The sequence below is a fragment of the Rhipicephalus microplus genome, chromosome 4, assembly GCF_043290135.1.
Source record: "Rhipicephalus microplus isolate Deutch F79 chromosome 4, USDA_Rmic, whole genome shotgun sequence".
Taxonomy (NCBI): domain Eukaryota; kingdom Metazoa; phylum Arthropoda; class Arachnida; order Ixodida; family Ixodidae; genus Rhipicephalus; species Rhipicephalus microplus.
Window position 1 is genome coordinate 148,739,230 of NC_134703.1, and position 22,932 is coordinate 148,762,161.

Below are 22,932 nucleotides of genomic sequence, written 5' to 3' on the forward strand. Positions count from 1 at the left end.
TGAGGTGCGCGTTCGGAATGAGTTCTATCAAGATGTGTTCGACCTGGTAGTCAGGACGAACTTCATGCTTAGTGTACGAGAAAGACTTTGCAATACAAGTTGCAATCCCTCGTTTACCCTTCTGAAAGATTGCCTCTATCAACGCCGACTAAATTTCAAGGTGGAAAGGCTGCCGCGGTGACGTCAGAGGGTGAGGGCCCAGTTACGCCGCGAACGCGGCGGAAACCCTGCGTTTCGTTCACGTTTTGGAGAACGAACGCTCCCGCTCTCGCAGCTGCTGCGGCTTGATTGGGCCGAATAAAAGATGTGGAAGAAAAAAAACGTCTTACTGAGCATGCTCAGTTGGGCAACTGGGCCCCCAACCTCTGACGTCACTGCGGTAGCCTTTGGGCCTTGAAATTTAGTCGGCGTTGACTCTATGTGGTATCGTCCCAATTCAGGATGCTCGATGAGCGTCTCCTGAAGGAGGAGGACAGAAGGGTTCTCAGCGTTTGAGCGCAGTAGTTGTTGTAAGGAAAGCTGAGGTAATTACATTGCCAAATGGTGAGATTGTTTGAGGTAGCCTTGAGTAATAATGAAATATTGGTCGGCCCTGCATCTGTTGATGCCGGTCAGCTTGGAGGATTTGTACTCGGGCTGTTATTTCAGTCATTTGAAGCTTCAGGGTGTTAATTTCGGACAGTATGTCAGAACGGAACTGTTCTAGCAGCACCGTCAGCTGTGCTATAATGCTCGACATCATTAGAGGTTCTTCGGCCTCTAGCGTGGGGTCTGCGCGCTTTTTCGCGCCGCGTGCTTGGTTAGAGGCAGTGGGAGGTTCGTTCGCGTTGCTCTCGCGTTGCTCTTGAGGCTGGGGCGTTTTAAGCAGCGTCTTGATATCAGAAAGCTCTTTGCGAAGAAAGTATTCTCGCGTTCTAAAGCTTGAATTTTGTCCGCTTCGGGCTGTGGCAATGATCTGGAGCACGTGTTGGCGCGGGTCTCACCTTTACCGGTGACCTTGTCTACCCAAATGAACTTGGTGTTATCTGGGGCCCGTGAGCTGTCCGGTGTGTCCTGGTCTTGTGGTTGAACTGCCCTTGTAGGTGTAGACTGGGTGTATGCTGAAAGCAGGAAGCTTGCAGCGGGCACCGGTGACGAACGGCTCTTGTTGCGACGTCGACGACGTTAACGACGGCGCCGCACGAGGTAGGGTACTCATTAGCGGCTCCGGCAGGTCCGGTCACCCGTTACGTGCACGCCTCCACACAGTGCAGACTTGGGGAAGAGCATACGTGGTCCGGTCCGGGAGGGCCATGACCGCACTGATCACACACCTTGTCGGTGGGGTGTGGGTAGACGTCTTGGTGGTGACCCACTCGGCAGCAGTTGCGGCAAGTGTCTATCAGGCGTTTGTAGGGAGTGCAGCGATACATGATCGGTCCACAGTAAACATAGTTCGGTACCTTGCGGCCATTGAACAGGATCACGACCAAGGATCAAGCACGTGGTGGTAGCTGGTTTTTACTGCTCTCAGCGTCTCAAGTGCAAACTTTCTTGCACGCAGAATATGAAACAGACAATTAGTATTCAAATATACAAAGTACAGTGGGGCTCGAACTCATTTATAAGGGTGGCATTTTGGAATTATCATTCACGAAGTGCATGGTCTTGCACTGCGTATTGTGCGGAAGCATATTACGAGTGACAAGTGACAGTCTCCGACATAAGGTACTAATAATGAAGCTGTATGGCCATACTGACAATAAAAGAAATAACAAAAACATCCGCTAAGCGGAAATCCGATAAACAAAGCACAGGGGACTCGCTGCGAAACCAGAGAAAATTTACCAAATCAATGGGCATTTTTGTGGTTGTGTGAGCAATTATTTTCTCAAGTCAATAATAAGTCAAGGATACCAGTGTTTCCTCACTACATGTTGCTCGGGGTGGTGCCTCTTGTAAGAGTGCAGATTGAAGCAGAGTTATGACGCACGACAATCGCGCAACGATGCGTTCGTAAGCCCGCACGCTGTAGGAAACAGTTTGAGCCAACACTACAGTGGCTAGAATAGGAAAGTGTGATGAGCGGCAAGCGGCGCCTACGGAGCGCCATGAAGCCTCTGCGAAGTAGTCGCGTGAGGGCGCGCGCAGTCGTTTATACGTTGCTTGCGCGTTTCTGACAGTTTCGTCGGGCGCGTTCGCCCTCGTTTCTTTTTGTGCGGTGGCGCTCCGACACCAATGCTTTTGTATGCACTCTCATGGCGTGAAAACAAAGTCATTGCTTTGTCCCAGGGTGCACTACAGGCCACAAGTTAGCTATAAAAAGCACGCATTGTTAAGGATGCATTGTTCGGCGTTTCAAAGAACGAAGCTCTGTTATCGCAGTGGTGGGGAGCAATGCTGTGCGCTGGCAAGCCGCTTCAAAAAAATTTGGCTGTGTGCGTGCTGTACATTGACGAGACGTGCTGAACTTCAAGCACACTGTGAATGGCGAACTTGTCCGTTGTCCGCATTGAAAGAGATAGGCATGCGAAGGATTCCCGTTCAGAGGAGAGGGTGAAGGTATATTGCAGCGCCCACATCCCAAATAAATCAGTGTATGAGGTAAACATTCTGCCCCCATTTTAGGGGACTAGAAAAGTGCCCCACCACCTTCTCAATGTATATAGCAGATTTAGTGCCCCCCCCCCTCCCAGCTAGGTGACTAGAAGAAGCTCCCACACTCTTTGCCCCCCACGGGCAGACGTCTCTGGGTAGGCCTTTCGGAGAAGCTCTTCGGATTTGTAGACACCCTTAAAACCACTTTTTTCCAAGTGATTAAGCTACAACTAGCTTCACAGTTGCAGCTCAGAAAAGCTAGTTTACTGTTTGCGAAAAAAAATATTTCAAACTGCGCTGCGCGCAACAAAGTCGAAGGCTCATCAATCCAGTGACTAAGTTCATTTCCGCGCACTCATTTGCGTTTTTACACAAAGACGCTCCACAAGGAGTGAGCATCTTCTCGTGAAAAAAGTACCTGACGCTCTGGCACGTCACCTGACCAAAGGAAACAATGTTCTTGGTGCGCTTGTGAACTATAAAATTGTTTTATGTTTAAAAAAAGGCGCGTGACCAATCATTAAGAATGCCAACACATAGTGAGTAACTACTCGGATACGCATTGTATGACCAGTGCACAGAAAACAAAATGTTTTCATCCAGAGACCCCTCGTGATTGTCGTCTCGGAGTTTTATTGTGCATTAGCCATAAGAATTATTGTATGAAACTCTATGGCCTTTGCAGAAGTAGCTATAAAGAGGTATGCATGTTACGGATAATGGGGTTTTATTTGCAAATTATTTCATAAGAAAATGACGGTTCACCATGGAAGGTCTTGCAAGCAATGACTCACAACTTAGCTATTGTTCCACTCCACATCAATAAATGTTTCACGTCGTCACGCGCTCACTTTTAGCACCCTGTCGATACTTCAGTTCAGTCGCGCACCCGCGTAGGCATCCTATAATTACAGAAGCTAATTACTATATTGGATCAGTCACCATTTGAGGCCATTCAAGAGCAACAAAATATATTTTAAATGCTTCACATTGCCCACGCGCATGGTTGATTCCCGTCTCTGCGCAGTGCATCGCCACCTTGGGTGACGTTGGATGGATGGATGAATTGATATGGCTGTACCCTTTAGATTGGGCGGTGGCTAACGCCACAAAGCCGTAATACTTAGTTAACCAAAAACTAGATTTATTTTTTTTCTTAAAATGGTGAGGTTGAGGACTCGTATTTGTAGTGAAGGGTTTCATTTTCCCTCGTGCCTTGACTTAAGCCACAAATCAAATAACCTCCTTCCAGGTAATTCTACCCACTTAAAGTCTATTTTGCCCTCCCTGTTCCTAAACACCAGTGATTTGAAAAACTCTGCGCCATCATTCTGAACTATAGGGTGAAGCCATTTATAGAACATTATCAAGTTTTCAGCAGTTTTCTCATCCTCTCCACATGCACTGCTTACCGTGTTTACCCCTTTGTGTTTGGCCCGATATGTCTTGGTTCGCAATATTCCCGTCCTGGCCTCAAACAATCAAGTACTACTCCGGGTATTATCATAAATCTTTTCCTCGGCAATTTTCTGCTTAAACGTTCGATAGATCTCTAGTGCGGACCTCTTAATCATGTCGGTTCTCTACATATTGGTCTCAGCTACCTTCACTATCTTCTTATCTTCTTAACCGATAATTCTTTTTGGTTTGACCCCCTGCTGTTTTCTAAGTATTTACCAGTCAATTTTCTAGTTCGCTTCCTGCATTTTGTATCGACATTCTTCATGAACCAGTAGCTGAATACCTTCCTAGCCCACTTCTCCTCACCCGTTTCTCTCAATCACTTCTCCAAATTTATCTTGCTGCTAGCTTCCCCACCCTAAAACGATGTCCATCCAATACCACCTTGTACCACCTGATTTGGTGTATTCTCGTGAGCTCCTAAGACAAGCCTACCAATTTCACGTTGCTTACTTTCTAATCTTGCTTTAACTTCTGATCTCAAGCACAAGACGACATTGCCGAACGTCAGGCCTGGAACCATGACCCCTTTCTATATTCTTCTCACACGATCATACCTATTGCATTTCTACAGTGCCTTGTTTTTCATCCCCGCTGCCTTCCTGTTACCTTTAGTCGTCACGTATATTTTGTGTTCCCTTAGGTTCTTGGCCCCATTGCGTATCCATACGCCCAGATATTTGTATTTATCTGTTATCTCTAGCGTTCCTGTATTGTAAGCTCACTATCTTCATTATCATTAAAAATCATGACTGCTGATTTTCTTTTACGGAATCTGAAATCTAACCTATCTCCCTCTTTACCACATATGTCCATCAATCTCGGCAAATCTTCCTTGTTGTTGGCCATTAGCACTATATCATCTGCGTACACAAATGCTGGTAGTGCTTGTTTCATGAGTTTTTCTTGTTTGACAAAAGAGATGTGGAAGCCCAGTCCACTTCCTTCTAATTTGGCCTCTAATCTTTGTAGGCACATCAAGAATAACGAGGGTGACAGGGGACACCCCTGCTTAAGCCCCCGTTTTACCTATGCAGGCTTGGATACCTAATTTTCCCACTTTATAACTGCCTTGTTAGCTTGATAGATATCTTTTAAAACATTAGCGTCTCCATCTTTCACACCTAGTGTGTCCAGTATTCCTCACAAGTCCTCTTGAACCACGCCATCGTACGCTTCCTTGATATCCAAAAATGCTAGCCACAGGGGTCTCTCTTTCCTTTTCTGATATTTCGATGCAATGCGACAGTGAGAACAGGTTGTCTTTCAACCTCCTGTGTTTTCGGAACCCATTCTGCAGTTATCCCAGCACCCCATCATCTATGTCTGCAGTTTTTTCTTCATAATCTGCATCGCCAGCCTGTAGACAACCGATGTCACTGTTATAAGACGGTAGTTGTTTATGTCTGCTTTGTCCCTCTTTCCTTTATAGATCATGCTCATCTTGCTAAGTTTCCGTCTATTGGGGACTTCAGCATCACTTAAAATTTTGCTCAATGCCTCTCTCAAAGCCTGTTAACATTTCGGACCGAATGTCTTTATCAGCATAATTGGAGCCATCTGGGCCTGTTGATGTACTACTAGGAACCCTTTTCTCAGCCATTTCCCACTCTGGTTGTAAAAATTCATGAAATCCATTTCCCACTCTCGTCGTGCAAAACCATTGTGCCACTTGATTTATCCTTCTCTATTGTGGTGCATAAAGCACTTCTTTGTTGAAACTTTTTTGTCACTCTTGTTCTTATATATTCAAGAGCTTCGTCCTCTTCCAGCCTAGCACCTTGAGCTGTAGATATAAACCTCTGCTATAGGCTCGTCTCCTTTCCTAGGAAGTTTAGAAGGTTCCAAAATTTCGCAGTTGCCTTTCTATCTTTTTTATGTACTTCTGCCAGCCACTGAGCTCCCTTTCTTTTGAACTTTTCATTGATCAGAAGGGATACATTTCTTCTACAGCTTAGAAAGATTTACAATTTTCTTTCAACATCATCTGTCGGTTCACCCCGCTGGTTAGCATGTCTGTGTTCCCTAGAGGCTTCCCGAAGTTTTGCTATGGCTCTCTTAACTTCCTCATCCCACCAACTCTTGCGTTTGTGTCTTCTTTTCCCGGCTTACCTGTCACGTGCCTTAGCAAGCTCTAGCTAAAACAGTCTATTAGATTCGTGTATGTCCACACTGTTTTACTAATCTGGGTGATTGCTTTCTCCCTTTGTTTAGTAGCTATTTCTATTTGCCTTTCTGATTAAAACTTTTCCTGTAGTTGCTCATCTTGTCTCCTTCCCACTTTCCCTGCTCTTCCAAAACTTAGCTTGATAGGTTTGTGATCACTACCTTGACTTCTGGAGCCACCTTCATCTATGTGCATTCCTCAGAGCTTATCATACTGTCTATGTGACATCAGTGCGTAATATTTCGTCGACAGCAGTTTTCCAAATTCCCATGCTATTTGCCCTTCACACTTCCCGGTAATTTTGCAAATGATAAAATCATGCCTTTCACATATATCCATGATCATTTTGCCTTTTGGGTCTGTATACTCATCCGAATCTTCTATGTGTGCATTCATATCTCCTTGTAAAATTATCTCACACTCTCCTCCTAACTCCTCAATTTCCTTTGATATACACTCTACCTTTGCCTGGTTTTCCTCTCTAGCCTTTGCTTCCGTCCACAAGTACACCAAACCCAGGAGTGTAATTTTCCCTGCCACTTTCCCTTTTAGCCATAAATGTTTCTTGCACTCCTGCTTGACCCTTTTCCAGTCTATACTATTATGAATGAATGCCCCAATACCACCCTGTTTCTGCTGCCTTCTGTTCTATTAAAAAATTCCCGCGCGTAGTCCGGATTGTTAGGAGGTTGTTCCATGTCCCTAAGACGTGTTTCTACAAAATTGTATACCCTCAGCCTCTGCTCCCTTAGCTCTTCTTCTATCTCTTCCCAATTCGGCCTGTTCCTGCGATCCTGCATGTTAATATACCCTATGTCCGACTTGCCTCGGCGCTCGTGGCTACGTCTATTTCTGCCCCAGACTCTACCTATCTTAGATACTGGTGCCACTTCGGAATCGTATCTGTCCATAACACCTGTCAAAAATCTCCCTGGTTGTTTTCCTCGTTACTAGCTATCTTGCATCCCGAAAGGCCCGCGTGCCCCCCAAAAAGCTACTGCGCGTCCTGCAAGTCGCCAACCCACCTCATGACCTAGCCGCTCATAGAAGTGTATTCTGTCTCGTTGAGAAGCACCCCAGCTAAGCACCTCTCTGTTTATTTCCACCACCTCAAAGCGTTTCTTGCTGGCGCTGGCACACGTGCAAACGTGTGCCAGTGCCACCTGCATGTTTCCTCTCAAGGCGTTACACGATAGCGGGCGCGTTCATCACACTTCCCTCTTCTAGCCACTGGGCCAACGCTTCCGCGAGCAGACGACACTCCGCCAGCGCTCCAGTTTACCACAGTGCTTGGTAGCCGCTGTAGAAGGGCATACGTCAATTTTTAGAGAGGTCCATTTTCGCCCTGCCTTTATGTGCCTGTTTGCACAATCCTGCCGCTAGGCCGCAATATAGCGCGACAGTCGGAGGCACAGTCTACTAGCGTAAGTAAAAGGGTGGTTTCGATCACTTGCGAAGATAGCTTGTTAGCTTCATCGGCGTCCAGTGGCATTTTAAGAGTTCTTTAGAGTGCCTCGAGAAAAACCGGGTCTACAAAACGAGAAAGGCGAAGCGATGGCGTCTTTGGCCGTGCGCTGCGATTCGTAGTACGAAGCATGCTCAGAAAATTAGTCACTTTCATTTGCACTGGTATGAAGATAGATTTGAAGTTTGCAAGCAGCACATCTGAAAAAACACGGGGATACAGAGGAGTTTTCCCATCTGCAAAAAACCTTTTTTTTTGATGAAAAGTGAGTGTACTGAACTCACCTAATAAGTGCTGCAACGCTAATTTCATGCGTGTGTCAAAGTTTCGTAGTGACATGCTTGGGCCAAAGTTTTTTTATTGCTTAAGTTAACCCTGCGGCCTCAATATGTTAGGAAAACTATCTCTTTGTAGCCCACTTAAAAAAACCTAGCCCATTTCTCTGATAAATCAATTCATCTGAACACTCTATTCCTTGTTTGGTTTTATTTCAAGCGTCGCATTTTCATTGGGTGCAAAGAAAAACGCTGTGATGCTAAGCTTGGTAATTGTACTGTGGGCTATGTAGTTACAGATGAATTTTAGGGGCGAAGCTTCCTAAGCAGTGGGTCGTGTGTCCTTGATGTATGTAGTAGGTAGCCACCTCTCGCATAGTTCTTGGAATGTCCGCTAGATGTTGGTACTTCTTTATAATGAATAATTCAATTCTGGCTGGCATGGTGGATGAACGTGTTTTGCTAGGGCTCCTGATCGACTGCGTCGATAGGTGTTTTTGTTTTGTTTCGAGCTTGATTATATTATTTAGAAGGCAGCAGTGTAACCTTTATGGCACCCAGTACATTGTACAGCATTAGGTTCAGTCAGTCACCTGGTATTTACTTGTTTTTGTGTGCGTGTATTTTCTTCTGCCATCACGTGGTGGGGGTGCACATACACCGAGCACGCAAAATTTAATAGTGGAGCTTAGGTTTTTTTAGAGCAGGGTTCATCGTACGCCAGGTTTTCTAATTATTCAGTGGGACAATTCAGCAGGACAACTGGTGTCAAAAAACATGGTTACAAGACTGTAAAACGTTCAGGATACGGGGTGTGTCTCAAAATGGAAGCTTGTGCGGACACGAATGCGGAGGAGGCTGACGAAAAGTGTAGGCAGTGTGAGGTTGAGAGAAAAATGGGAAAAATGGTGGTGGCTGAGAGGGAACTGCTAATGAGAGTCACCGGGCTGGAGACAGCGGTAGTGGCAGAGCAAGAAAAACGAGGGCTATGGGAGAAAGGCCCAGGTCATCCGAGGTGAACTAGCGAAGGTGAACAAAGGAGTAGCCGATGTAGAGAACGGTAGAGAACCGGGACCCAGAACTGCGGAGAAGAAAGTGAAAACAGGTTCGGAAAAAAAGAGATTCAACCCGTTGAATATTCACAAAATCCAGCTTCAGCGAAGTAGTGGTGTGGGTGCGAGGAGACAAAGCAGCTGGCGGTAAAAGCGCAAGTAACCTCCAGGTGCAGGACAACCTAGCGAAAAATTCGGAGCACGTAATAATTGCCAGAGACTCGTATATAAACCAATACGAAGAAGCATCAAAAGCTAGGGTTAGAGGCGACAAGAGGGTGTCAGTAGGGACGTTTCCAGGACATCAGCTGGAAGCAGTCATGAGGCAAGCGAGCGCTAAACTCACAACTAAAGCTAATGGGTGAAACCTCGTGATAATTGTGGGTGGTTTAACAGATGTCCTAAATGAAGAATCGGCAGGACTAGCGATCATGCTGGCGAAAGGGGTCGACGACATGCGCCCTTTTTCCTCAGGTACAGGTAGTGATATGCACGATACCGGAGGTACCCGTGCGTCAGGGTCACATGCAAAGAGCAGTTGTCAACACAAACAAAGAGATATAGGAAAGGAGTCAAAAGAAAGGCTTTGAGGTAAGAGAAATGAACAGACAGCTGCATAGATGGGGTGGTTTTCAACTACACAGAATTCACTTCGATAGAAGGCTAGGTCTTGAAATTGGTTGGCGACTTGCAGGACGCGCAGTAGCTTTTTTGGGGGAAACGTGGGCCCTTCAGGATACAGTATAGCTAGTAACGAGGAAAAACCCTAGGGGGACTTTTTTACAGCCGGTATAGACAGACACAATCCCGAAGTAGCACCAATATCTAAGACATGTAGAGTCCGTGGTAAAAATCGACGTAGGCACAAGGGCTACGCAAATCAGACGTAGGGTATATTCGCATGCAGGGACGCGAGAATAGGTTGAAGTGGGGAGAGATAGAAGGACAGCTAAGGTAGAAGAAGCTGACGATATTTTGGTTTGTAAAAATAAATCTTTAGGACATGAAACGACCACCTAGCCATTCGGACTCTGTATGAGAATATCGTAATAGAAGAGAAAGCAGCAGAAAAGGAGGTATCATTGGGACATTTATTCTTAAAGTACAGACTGCCAAAGGGTCAGGGAGGCATTCAGGAACAATTATGGCTAAAAGGGAGAGTGGCAGGGCAGATGACACTCCAGGGCTTTGTATACTTGGGAACAGGGGCAAAAGCCAGATAGGAAAACCTAGAAATGGGGCAGAGCATAAAAAGTGACATTGAAGAATTAGGAGAAGAATGTGAGGTAAATATATCAGGAGATATGAACGAACGGATAGAAGTATTGGAGGGATATACTGACCCAAGAGGCAAAATGCTAATGAATATGGGTGAACGGCATGATTTAATCATTTGCAACATTACCGAGAAGCACGAAGGGCAGATAACTTGGGAAGTGGGATGGCTGTAGTCGACTAAAGGTTATGCATTGATGTCACACAGAAGGTATGATCGGCTAAGCTTAGGTATTGATCACAAACGTATGAAGATGGTTTTTGAAAGAGAAATGAAAATGGGAAGGAGATATTGTGAACAACCACATGGCAATAATTATTAAGAAAGGCAAATAGAAATAGCAACTAAGGAGGTTGTGAAATTAATCACCGAGAATTCTAAAACAGTGAACGTACACAAATCTAACTCGATTTCTTGAGTTAGAGCTTGCTAAAGTATGAGTCAGATCAACCGAAAAAAGGAGACACAAACCCAAAAGCTGGTGGGATAAGGAAGTTTGGAGAGCCACAGTAAGACGTCAGGAAGCTTTCAGGGGACACAAATATGCTAAACAGGGGGGTAAACCGAAAGTTCATGCCAAAAGAAAATGTGGCAGCTTTCTGAGTTGCAGAAAGGAAGCTTGCAATCTGATCAGTTAAAAGATTAGAATAAAGGGGGGGCAATGAATGGCGGAAGTAAAACAAAACAGAAAGGCAGTTGCAAAGTTGTGGATTCATGTCAAGTCGCTGAGTAATGAGACAAGCATGGAACAGAGGTTTATAACTGCAGTTGCAGGGGTTCGACTAAAAAGAGCGTGAGGCAATAAAATATATATAGACAATAATGCAAGAAAAATATACACACAAAGAAAGCACTGCAAGCACCATACCAGATGAGGATAGACCAATCAGCACAGTGCCTACACGGCGACAGCGAGTGTGAAAAAGAGTAGAGAAGAGGGTTTTCTAATAGTACATCAAGAGGCCTTGACGGCGTTCTGATTATGTTATTAAAGAAACTAGAACCAAACTCTAAGCAAACATTAGGATAGGCAGCAAGAGAGCCAATAATGAATGATGAAGTCCCCAATCAGCGCAAACTAAGCGGGATGAGCATGATCTATAGAGGAAAGGGGAACAAAGCTGATTTAAACAACTACCAACGTATAACAGTGACATCAATAGTTTACAGGCTGGTGATGCAGATAGTAATTGAAAGACTACAGACATGGGCGGAGAATGAAGGGCTCGTAGGAGAACAACAAAATTGGTTGCGTAAACGAAGGAAGTTGGGGGAAATATGCTTTCATTGATGCAGTGAATTGAAGTAGCGAAATTGGAGCACAGGCCTTTGTGGCTGGCATTTCTAGATACCAATGGTGCTTACTATAGTGTCATTCAAGAAGACGTGAGAAATGCTAGATACAGTAGATGTGGAAGATGAAATAACTAATATTCCATAGAATATCTATAAAAGTAACAAGGTAGTTATAAAATGAGAACAACAACTATCCGAACCTATAGAAATACAACGCTGGCTTCGACAGGAATTTCTCTTGTGACCACTGTTATTTATGTTGTACCTACAAGAACAAGAAGCCGAATTGGAGGTGAGTCAACTCAGCTTCAGCCTCTTTTTCCCCAAGCAATAAAAATGCGTCGAACAGTCATTGCCAGCATTCATGTATGCACAATATTGCATGAATAACCGATAACAACGAAGATTTGTCGGGATTGATAGACAACTGCGGTAATGAGAAAGATTGCTCAGATTTGAAGTTCAACAGGGAAAAAATTGGCACTCATAACATTTAACAATAACAAAGGCAGTGAGCATAAGATACTGGAAGCCACGCTAGAAATAGTGGATAAATGGAAGTATTTGGGCGAATGAGTAAATAACGGAGCTGAGTACCTAAGGGAGCTCGTAAGATACGTAATGACTAAATGACTAAGGGTAACAAGATGACAGCTGTAATAAAAAATAGGGCACTGTAGAACTACAAGAGATATGTCATAGTGTGAGGGATTCGGAAAAACGTTATAGTCCCGGGTTTGACCTTCGGTGATGCAGTCTTGTGCATGAGATCAGAGGTTCAAGCAAGATTGTAAGTTAAACAACGTGGCACAAATAGACTTGCTATCGAATCACAAGGGAACACCCCCAATCAGGGGGTACAGGGTGACATGGAATGGGCATCGTTCGAGTGCAGGGAAGCTAGCAGCAAAATGGAATTTGAGGAGCAGTTGAAGAAATTGGGAGAGAAGCATTGGGCTAGCAAAGTTTTCAGCTACTTGTACATGAAGAATCTTGATATTAAATAGAAGAAGCGATCTCAGAAATTGTCCAACAAGTTTTAGACAACCACAGAATACGACGCCTACATGAAACGTCGGTTAAGGAGAAGGTGAAGTAAACAGAGAGGGACATGTGGAAGATTTAAATGCTTATTGAATCATCACTGGAAACCTACCAAACTTTCAAGCAGGAAATTACAAAAAAAAATATTCACGGTAAATCTCGGTGTTGTTCTCTGCTGTTAGATGTCAGAACGTGAGTACTGCTGACCAAAACGTACCGAGCCAAATACCAAGGCACAGACACGTTGTGTAGTGTGTGTAGAGACGAGGAGCAAACGGCTGAACATTTGATGATGTTCTTTAAAGGGCTCCACCCTATAGTCCAAGATGATGGCACGAAATTTTTCAAGGCATCGAGGTTTAGGGACAGTGAAAGAAAAATAGAGATTAACAGTAATAAATAACCAAGAGGAGGCTAAACGATTTGTGGCTACAATCGCGGAGCGAGTGAAATTCAATCCTGCAACACATGGTTATAGTACTTAGCTTTTTGGCTAGGTGGCGAGAGCCGCCAGCTGATGTAAAGGTCACAACTGGATACCTATATCCATCCTTCCAATATATGATGAAAAGATTTGAGATGGCGGTACTTGTAGTGTTCACAACATGGATGAACGGACGAAAAGACTTACATACATACATTCATTCATTCATACATACATACAGACATACGTACATACATACACACATACATAATACATACATACATACATACATCTACATACATACATACATACATACATACATACATACATACATACATACATACATACATACATACATACATACATACATACATACATACATACATACATACATACATACATACATACATACATACATACATACATACATACATACATACATACATACAGATGAACGGACGGATGTACAGTCTGATGGACAGACGGACGCGGCATGCGGACGGACAATTCAGGGTTTGCCGATAAAACCTTCTGAAGCTTCACTCCACTCATCATTCACTCTGGGGATATTCTTTTGCCATTAAGCTGCTCAAAGGTCAAAAATACCTGCATCGTGCTCCTAGAAAGCTCTGCAGAAGGACTGCGAATTATGAAAACTAGACAATTGGATGTTTGAAGATGTCCCCCCGTTCGAGTCACTATAAAGCTGGATACACAGGTAATGTAAACAGGCCTGCACATGTATTGCGCACAGTGAGCTTGTATTTAGGGACAGTAGGTAGCTTTTTGCAGCTCTCTAAGGAGCGTGCTGAAGAAACAGGCTGCGTGCAGCATCGAAGCGGTTGAAAATTTTGGTGGTCAACTTATTTTGCATCACTCTAGGGTGCATTTTTTAAAGGGGACATGACGCATCAGAAAGACGTGAGAACAAAATAAAGAATTTAGTGAATGCACAACAAAATAAAACATCCACTAATGTTTGCGGCACAATAAAATGATGCGAAAGAAATTTATTTGAAGTCATGACACTAATCCATGTCTCTTTTTCTCTGCGAGTTCGAGTGTAGTAGCTCCATGACGGCTCGATCTCAAGCGTATTGGAAGTTCAGGATTAAGTACATGGCAAAGAAGCAAATGAATGAGGTGACTCGCACTATCTAAGTACAATTATTAGCACTACGAGTACATTTATTTGTACTACGAGTAAACACAATTTATCCAATGTTATCGTCGTAAGCTAATCGTTGTTAGAAAGTACTTACAAACCTATATTGTGCCAGGTGGGAGGAGCTTTCTTTTTTCTCCTTAAACGTGTCGGCATAGCTTATGAATAAGACGGCAGTCGTGGTGGTCTGGTAATGATTGTGCTATACTGCTGGCCTACAGGTAGCGGTGTGGTATACCGGCCTTTGGCGGCCCCATTTTCAGTGAAAGTGGAGATGCCTCAGACCCATGGAGGTATTTTTCACAGTAGGCTAAACAACACCAGGCGGTCCGAATTCCCAGTACGCTCCACTACGGCGTATGTCTTATTACGTCATGAATTTGGAATGTCAAACTATAAAAATTGTCCTTACTATATTGAGAAAAAACATTTCGCTTTCACATGAAACCTGAAGGACACTTTGTAAATGCCAATGTGTGTTCGGTGAAAGCCTGTGCCCACTGAGACAAAGTCGGTCACAGTAGAACTCGATGCATGCGTCTCTCTTCTTGCATGATTGAAAAGATTGTGACCGGGCAACAGCCAAGACGCATGGTCGTGGGAGCCAGCTGGGTAACTCGATTGCTGCACCGAGACATCTGACTAATGAGCGTTGCCGAGTGCGCCGTTGTACCATCATTTGATTGCTGAGAGAGTTAAACACGAAGCAGCCTTAACACCATCAACCAGTCGAAATCATTCGAAGTCTTTCTGCTCTAGCATTTCATTTTTTAGGGGCGAAGCGCCCACAGGCGTGGGTCTGTCCCTCCTAGATCGTCGTGGTTCGTACCTGCCAAGGTCTCCCTCAGCAGGTGCCGACAGACAAACAGACGCACGGCCAGATTAATGGACGAATGCACTAAGGGACGCATCGACAGACGAACGCACGGACGAACACGTGGATGAACGGAAGCAAGAGCATTCGAATGAACGGACGGACAGACAGAAGCACAGACGCATGGACGGACGGATGGATGCTTCACCCTACTCATCATCATTCACTTCGTAGATATAGTGTGATTTTTTATTTTTTGCATTTCGTGTACGTTAGCCTAAAATTCAAATATTAGCGTGCCGAAACCCACACTGACCAAACCCAAACTGAACCTAGTGCAAATGCAAATACTCGTAGAGGAAGGGCATGCAAGCTTAAGGTGAGTGAATGGACGTATCCGCTCACTCCTAGAACATTAGTCCAACATGGCCCATGACAGAAGTACTGGTCGGATGTTATTGAGATTTCACACATTTATTTATGAAAAATAGACAACAAAACGGGTTACTTTCATTGGGTGTTACGGTTTTAGCCGAAGTTACGATTTTAGTTAGTGCAGTTTAGAAAGTACGCTGGGCTCTCGAGAGTACAATAGGAAAGCCGGTGTGATGCAAACTTTGATAGGCCCTTGCCGAACGAATATAAAAACTATCTTGGTTGCGTTTGCGTTTCTGTCAAAATTATTTCATTGCGTTCTGGCGTTGTTTTCCAAGTTTATTGCGAAAATATTGCCATGGAAAGAGTGTATTAGCAAGCTCAGCGGACGCCAGAGATCTCTTGATACTACTCTTAGGTAAAACATCGCACAGTGAGTGTCTTTCTGTAATGCGACTAAAGCACAACAGTCCACACGTAGGGAGCCTGTTAAAACGTACAGAACAATAGTAGACCTCGTACGGTTTGTCTGAAACCATTCCTATGAACTCGGCAAATGAGGCCTGGTACCCCTTTTCTTAAGAATGAAATGTCTGTAGTCACCCGCGACAAGGCCGTAGAGCTTAGCCCCTTCCATGCGATTTTTACAGCTGCTGAAGAGGGTTGGCAATGGCACTACAGTGGATGGCCACCTGGTTGCAGAGCATAGATGCTGTGTTGTCGTTAGGCAGCTAGGCTTTTCTCTTTGGCCTTTACGAAACAAACTTGCTTCCTGGTTAAAAACAGAAACCATATTCTCCACGTTGCTTTCGTTCCGTATTTTTTTATTGTTAGCAGAGAGCGTGAGAACTGTAGAGTGAGCTGTGAGAAGTGTAAAGTAAGTTTACCTTCGGAGGTGTAGTGAAGTATGGGTGTACTTGATGTACTACAGTGGGGCTTCGTGGGTGTCAAGGCGGTGATGCAAGAAACTTTGTGGGAGGACAGACTATTTACCGGTTTCTGTGCGCTGCCTCATAGATTGAACCAGCTAATTTGTTTAGATGAATGTTGTGTTTTCGGCTATATCAGGCTCAAGAGGCCGTGCCAGATGCCACTGTGAATATGCGAGAGGCTTCTTGTCACTTCTGACTTCAATAGAGAAACTTGGGAAGAGAACTGAAATGATGACTGTGCGAATGAATGTATCTAACGGTAAAACTATCGACTCTACACTTCTCACGCTGTGCAGGGATTAATTTCTCCTTTCTGAAGCGCAAGCGATCCATGCTTTATACATTCAAATTGTGAAACCTCATACAAGTTCAGAAAAAGGAGAAGAGACCACGCGCGTTTGAAGGGCTCTCGTTTTCCTAAAGCTTAACGACTCATAGAACCAAAAATTGAACCACGCTGATAAGCAAAGTGACGATTAAGTTGCTCCAACTTTTGGCGTCAAAATGGTTATGAGAAAGACCAGAATATCTCGCTATAAACTTTTTGTTCCCGGATAAAAAAGTGTACTTTGGAAAGTGAACTGCGCATTATTGCGTTAAATGCTTTCGGTTCAATCGTTCGTTAGAAAGCATGCTGTATCACATAATGAATGTCAGATTCTCTCCTGATGGTCAAAACATTTAGTAACCAATAAGTGGTTACAGAGAAGTTAGGTGAATAGCTTGAGACCATATTCCGCGTTGCAATGAAGCATTCAACTGCGAAGCCGTGCCTGGTACTGGAACTGCTTAGAGATAACGTATTAGGCACACATATTGTTGGTGGAGCGTCAGTTGTTGCAGTACCGGCTATATAGTTTTTTTAACTATACATGTCTGCTCCATCTTTGCAGGCATCATGTCGGGTATTGTTGATTGTAGTTGACCTCTCTACACTGATTGTAGTTTACGTTAAACTTCCAAGGGCTCTCATTTTCGCAAGCAGAAACGGTACGTTTAATCCTAGCGCTTCGGATGTTGGTAATTCTCCACCTTTTGTGAAAATGCAACTTTACACAACTGATAATGAAGAACACGTGCGGCAGTTGAATATAGGCCTTTGTGTGTTGTTTTGAACGTGTTGTTGTGCTGGCACAAATATCACCATCGTGAAATGAGGAAGGGAAAGGAAAAACACGTATTTGTATTTTGGTTCATAACTGCAGTCATATTCGCTACAGGACAAATTTTTATTAAATAGCTTATAAATGCATTGATAACCTTTTGTTGGATTTGCTTAGTACGACGCAAGATGGAAATCTGGAACGAACGTGTGCAGGACATCTACGAAATGTCAATAGAAGGAAGTTCGGTGGCTTCTACTTCGACTGCGACTCCAGTGCAGTCTGTGCAGTCAGCGGTATTGACTCAACCGCGTGATTTTGGTAGCTTCTGCTCTACAAAAGGCATTGATGCCGATGCCTGGATCGTGAAATGCAACAGTTTTGAAGCTTTCTAGTGCTGGGACCTTACATTGATACTCGCCAATGTTGCTTTCTATCTCGGTAGAACAGCAGGCACGTGGTTTCAAGCTCACGAAGCAGAGTTAATTAGTTGAGATGCTTGTAACATTATGTGGCATGGTCTATCACGGTAGGCCATCTCAGCACCACGGGCCTCTAGTCAAGATCTGTTTTGTCGAGCACAAACTTATGCCGAGTTGTATGTATCTTACGTAGTTAACGTTTTCACCCTTTGCCATCGTATCAGCACCAACATGACTCAGGAAAACAGTGCTATTCGTGTCCTCATATGCATTGCAGAAGACACTTTAGATCTGCTGGTGTCCAAGGACTGCTTGATTGTGGACGAAATTACGAAAGAATTTCGGTGATTCGTAGAACTGAAGAGCCATCGCATCGCCCAGCATTTCATGCAAGTTCAGAACATGGTCGCTACGTCATCCTGCGAGGACCTTGAGCTGCCATGCCATAAACAGCCCATCACAGAGAACAGGGTCTTCAATTTACGTCGAGATATTGAAACAGCGTCCCCTCTATCTTTACTGCCACAGTAATCCGATGATCTTCGAGCGATGATCTCAATAATTCAGAACGTTGTGAGAGAGCAGCTAGCCAACGTCAAACTGCAACCAGTATGTTAGCTCAAGAACATCGTGTCAATGCTCTCACAGTAGCTTCTCCTATGCTGAATCCGTTTTAGGAAAAAGAAACTTCGGCCGGCGCAGAGTGCTAAGTCATACTAACATAGCGATCAAATCGGTCACAAGCAAACCGTTCCCCTTCGACTGCAAACTCCCTTGGTCTCTTCGCCGTCATCTTTATGCGTCACTCGGGCAGGATTTTCAACAAACATTTTGCCACATGCGGGACCGAGTCCAGTGAAGAACGCGGGACTATAAGCCAATCTGTCTTCGCTGTCATAGCGGTGAACATCATTCTCACTATTGTGCTTCTCACACCTTCTAGCTTGGCTCGTTTTGTGGCTACCGACGTGACGACCACCAGCCCTCGCGGCATGTCTCCGTGATGATGTACCATACAGTGAGGCTCCTCCGACATCAGTCTAGCGCTTCAGTCGTCCACCATCCCCGCATGATCACCGCTCTTAGTCACCTCAGCCCCTTCGCAACTCGTCGCCCCGCCCGACTAGACGGCGATGCTCGGAAAACTGAACTTTAGAATTCCGAAAGTATACAAGTACAGTCTAGCTGAATCTCTCGAATATAGGCAACAAATCTTGGGAAAACTTCGCCGTAAGCTTATCGTTCAGGCACCAAATTTTCATTTGGTACACCTAGTCAACTAAATTGAATTTTCGATAAAATTTCCTTAGTACACAATTGTTGATTGCATTTATAAATGCGAAGTACTTCTTTGCGTGCTGCAGGCATTTTGAAACCCTATCTATCTATCTATCTATCTATCTATCTATCTATCTATCTATCTATCTATCTATCTATCTATCTATCTATCTATCTATCTATCTATCTATCTATCTATCTATCTATCTATCTATCTATCTATCCATCTATCTATCTATCTATCTATCTGTCTGTCTGTCTGTCTGTCTGTCTGTCTGTCTGTCTGTCTGTCTGTCTGTCTGTCTGTCTGTCTGTCCGTCCGTCCGTCCGTCCGTCCGTCTATCTATCTATCTATCTATCTATCTATCTATCTATCTATCTATCTATCTATCTATCTATCTATCTATCTATCTATCTATCTATCTATCTATCTATCTATCTATCTATCTATCTATCTATCTATCTATCTGTCTATCTATCTATCTATCTATCTATCTATTTATCTATCTATCTATCTATCTATCTATCTATCTATCTATCTATCTATCTATCTATCTATCTATCTATCTATCTATCTATCTATCTATCAAACCGACTACGTCTGTGTGCTCTTGTGGTCCCCCTCTTATATGTCTTGTGGTAAACCAAGGTTAGTATAAGAGAGCTAGGGGGCTTGACAAATATATATTACTAACTACTTATTGCATGAATGATGTCACAATCCCGTCGCGTACGTCATCAAACCCGCCCCAGCAGGCGTGTTACACATACGTGCTGGCGTGTATGTGCCACAGGTATGTGGGAGTAAACCACTGGTGATTAACAGTTTATACCTGGCCAAGAACACCGAGACCAGGCAGACGAAATCATCAGCGTTGACCCGACGATTGCAAAAAATAATTGTCAGGGTCTCAGCAGAAATCAAACCCCATCATTTATCAAGTATTCCACCTTTGAGCCACGCTAGGTTTCGGAGCTTTTTTTCAGATAGATCTTGTGGTAGTAAAACGTCAACTGTGGTTGCAGGGCTGGCTATTCAATTTTGTAAACATTGCATATGTACTCACATGTTGCAGCCGTCAGGTCGCGTTGATGTCAGATGTAGTTAGGGGCCGGTGAAGTTGGCTCATTTAGCGCTGTCCAGGGCTAACATGCTCGCGAGCACCAGCACTTCACGTGAGCATACCCCTTCTGGTGTTGCTGGTATTGTTGCTGTTGGCATACTTGTGCAGCTGTAAAGGATTTATGTAAAAAAAATGTGCGCCTGTCTACCATATGTCTGTGAGTGCATTTTTCACACATGGCGCCACCGCGTAACATTTCGCTCTATAAAAAATTACAACACAGTCACCTTATATGTGCAGTCTCCCTATGACATCGACTTTCGAGGTGCGTGAGATCTGTCATTTTTTTCAAGTATTTTAGCACTCAAGGGTCATAACTACTACTACTGCTGCTACTACTACTACTACTACTACTACTACTACTACTACTACTACTAATAATAATAATAATACAGACGTTGATAATAAATTTTTGTTAGCAGGGTTTTCTTCTCGCACTAATTCAGCGACGAAAAAATGCTATGACACGAACGTTCACTAATTTGTCCTTCGTAATTATGTCGGGGTTTTTATTTTATTACGGCCATTATCCAGCGATTGCGATGGGCTTCCGAAATTCTGTGTGGCACCATTCCTCGTCGTGAACTGTGCGGATGTCACGAAGCAGACGTATGACTTATTCGAAATCAATGGTTCATTCCTGCAGCACCTCGAACAACACAAATGTGTGACGTGGCCACCTACTTGGGCTGACTACGGCTTGCACTGTGAGCAAGGACACGCACGAGGGGAATTTAAGTGATGACAGTAACTCAATACTATCCTGATACTACTCGAATATTAAGGCCGATGTCAATACAGTGGTAGATTTGCGCAAAATGTGACATTAAACAAGTATTTCAATAAGGCGCAATAGAGAAGGCACGCTGAAATAAGTCTTTCTTGAGAAGCGAGTGTAGACAAAGTGAGTTTTCATTGAGTCATTGCTCGAAACGAGTGTCTGTGCTCAATGTATAGATGTCAAGCAGTTGTGCGACAAGAATGCTGAGCGGAAACATAACACTTCCGGGCATAACTAGGTGAGGGTAATGCATATTATAACATATTAAGACAAGGATAAAAACCAAACGAACGTGCTGTCTCTCTGCAGTTTTTTTTTTGCCTTTCGTGTTTTCTGAATGAGTGCGTCGATCCTGTGTGAGTGTTTGGAACCTATTTAGCACTCTTTCCTTCGAATAATAACTGTTCCTTGCAAAGGAAGCTAATGTATTGCTGTTGAAATGTTGTAATCACATCATCAAAACTTAAAGATTTCACTTCTTCTCTTTTCAGTTGACGTCGCTCTTCCTATGTTTTTGGGACTCGGATCCGGACAAGTCAAAGGTTCTGTAACCTCCAAACTTATTTTCCTAATATGTTTGTTTTATATTTGTCTGGTTTTCATCATTTCCCATGTGAATTAACGGTGGAGAAAATGTATTTTGCTTGCCAAGTATTCCGTATTATGCAAAGCAGTTAGTGTATTATGGAGTACCAGGCTTTAACAGCGCACGCACGCTTTCTACAAAAAAAAAGCCAGCAGGTCTGCGTTGGTTACGCAGCACGTTAACAGCGAAAGCTGGAAGAGCAACCTTTGAGACTCTTTTTTTAACACCCTTGGAGTAGCTGCTACAAGCACACATGCAGGGTACCCACTACACCATTACTCATTGTGTAATAGGCAGGCAATCACTATGCCATCCTTCGTCATTTTTCGAAGAAGCGTGTTATCGGCTAAACACTTGCAACCAATTTTGTGGCAGTGGAAATGGGTACGCGCCACAGTTATTAGGTGATGAAGAACGAACTGATATAATGTGTTTGAGCATTATAAGACCCAATGTTTGTAAAATTAGCATTTTGTGACGCCCGTTGTTCCTTTGCTCTTCTAAAAACTTTATTACTCATAATAACTCGATTCCATTTCTGATGTTAATTTAGCCTAAGGCAAGTTTGCGAACCAGTCACAAGCACAGGTGTGCCTCTGCGGTATAGAATACTGGGCTTGGACGTAGTGGACTATGTCCTTTACATTCTTTATTTGAGTTTTCATTTCCTATTTAGTGTGATAGTGGTTACGAACACCGGCGGCAGTGGTGGCGGACAACTATGGTGCCACCCGTGACCCATGTTGTGATCTCATAACAGCTTTCGCTGTAAACGTCTCATACGCTTAAAAACGCCAAAAATATTGAAAGCACTTGCCGTCCACCGAGAATATATGAAGTGGTTGCCTTGCGCTCTGTGGCTAGCCAACTTGAAATTGATTATGTATTTGCTTCAGATTCCCGTTGCCAAGCTGTAACAGTGAGGTAGGTATCCGTGCTGATTCGCACTATGTCCGAGAGCCGTCGACGCTGTGGTTTTAGTGAATGCGATGAGTGGTGTCTGAACTTCGCAGAACATAGACTATGTGCTTGCTAATGTTCTCACATGAGAGCGTTTACGCTGGGGTTCATAAAAGACTCCAGTAATTACTTCTGTCACGGAAATGGCTTCAAAATCTACACGATCATGAGACAAAAAAAAATCCGTCAACGGGACTACCATGGCCTAATTACACGCAAGAGCTACTACGTGCTTACATAAAAATTGCAATACGGAGGAATGTTACTGTTATAATGAGGCGTTTTAGAGTGGCACTCTTTTATAAAACAGGAGAGCAGTCACGACACCCCAAGTGGTAATGGCGGAACCAGCCTG

The 22,932-nt window shown here is 43.9% G+C and overlaps 1 protein-coding gene across 1 annotated transcript in view; it reads left to right on the forward strand.

The window, feature by feature from the left end:
* LOC142814042 (uncharacterized) overlaps positions 1 to 22,932 on the forward strand; it is a 93,345-nt gene that overhangs the window by 47,462 nt on the left and 22,951 nt on the right. The window contains exon 4 of the mRNA XM_075891985.1: positions 21,523 to 21,573. Coding sequence (XP_075748100.1) covers positions 21,523 to 21,573 — 51 coding nt within the window. The remainder of the gene's footprint in view (positions 1 to 21,522; positions 21,574 to 22,932) is intronic.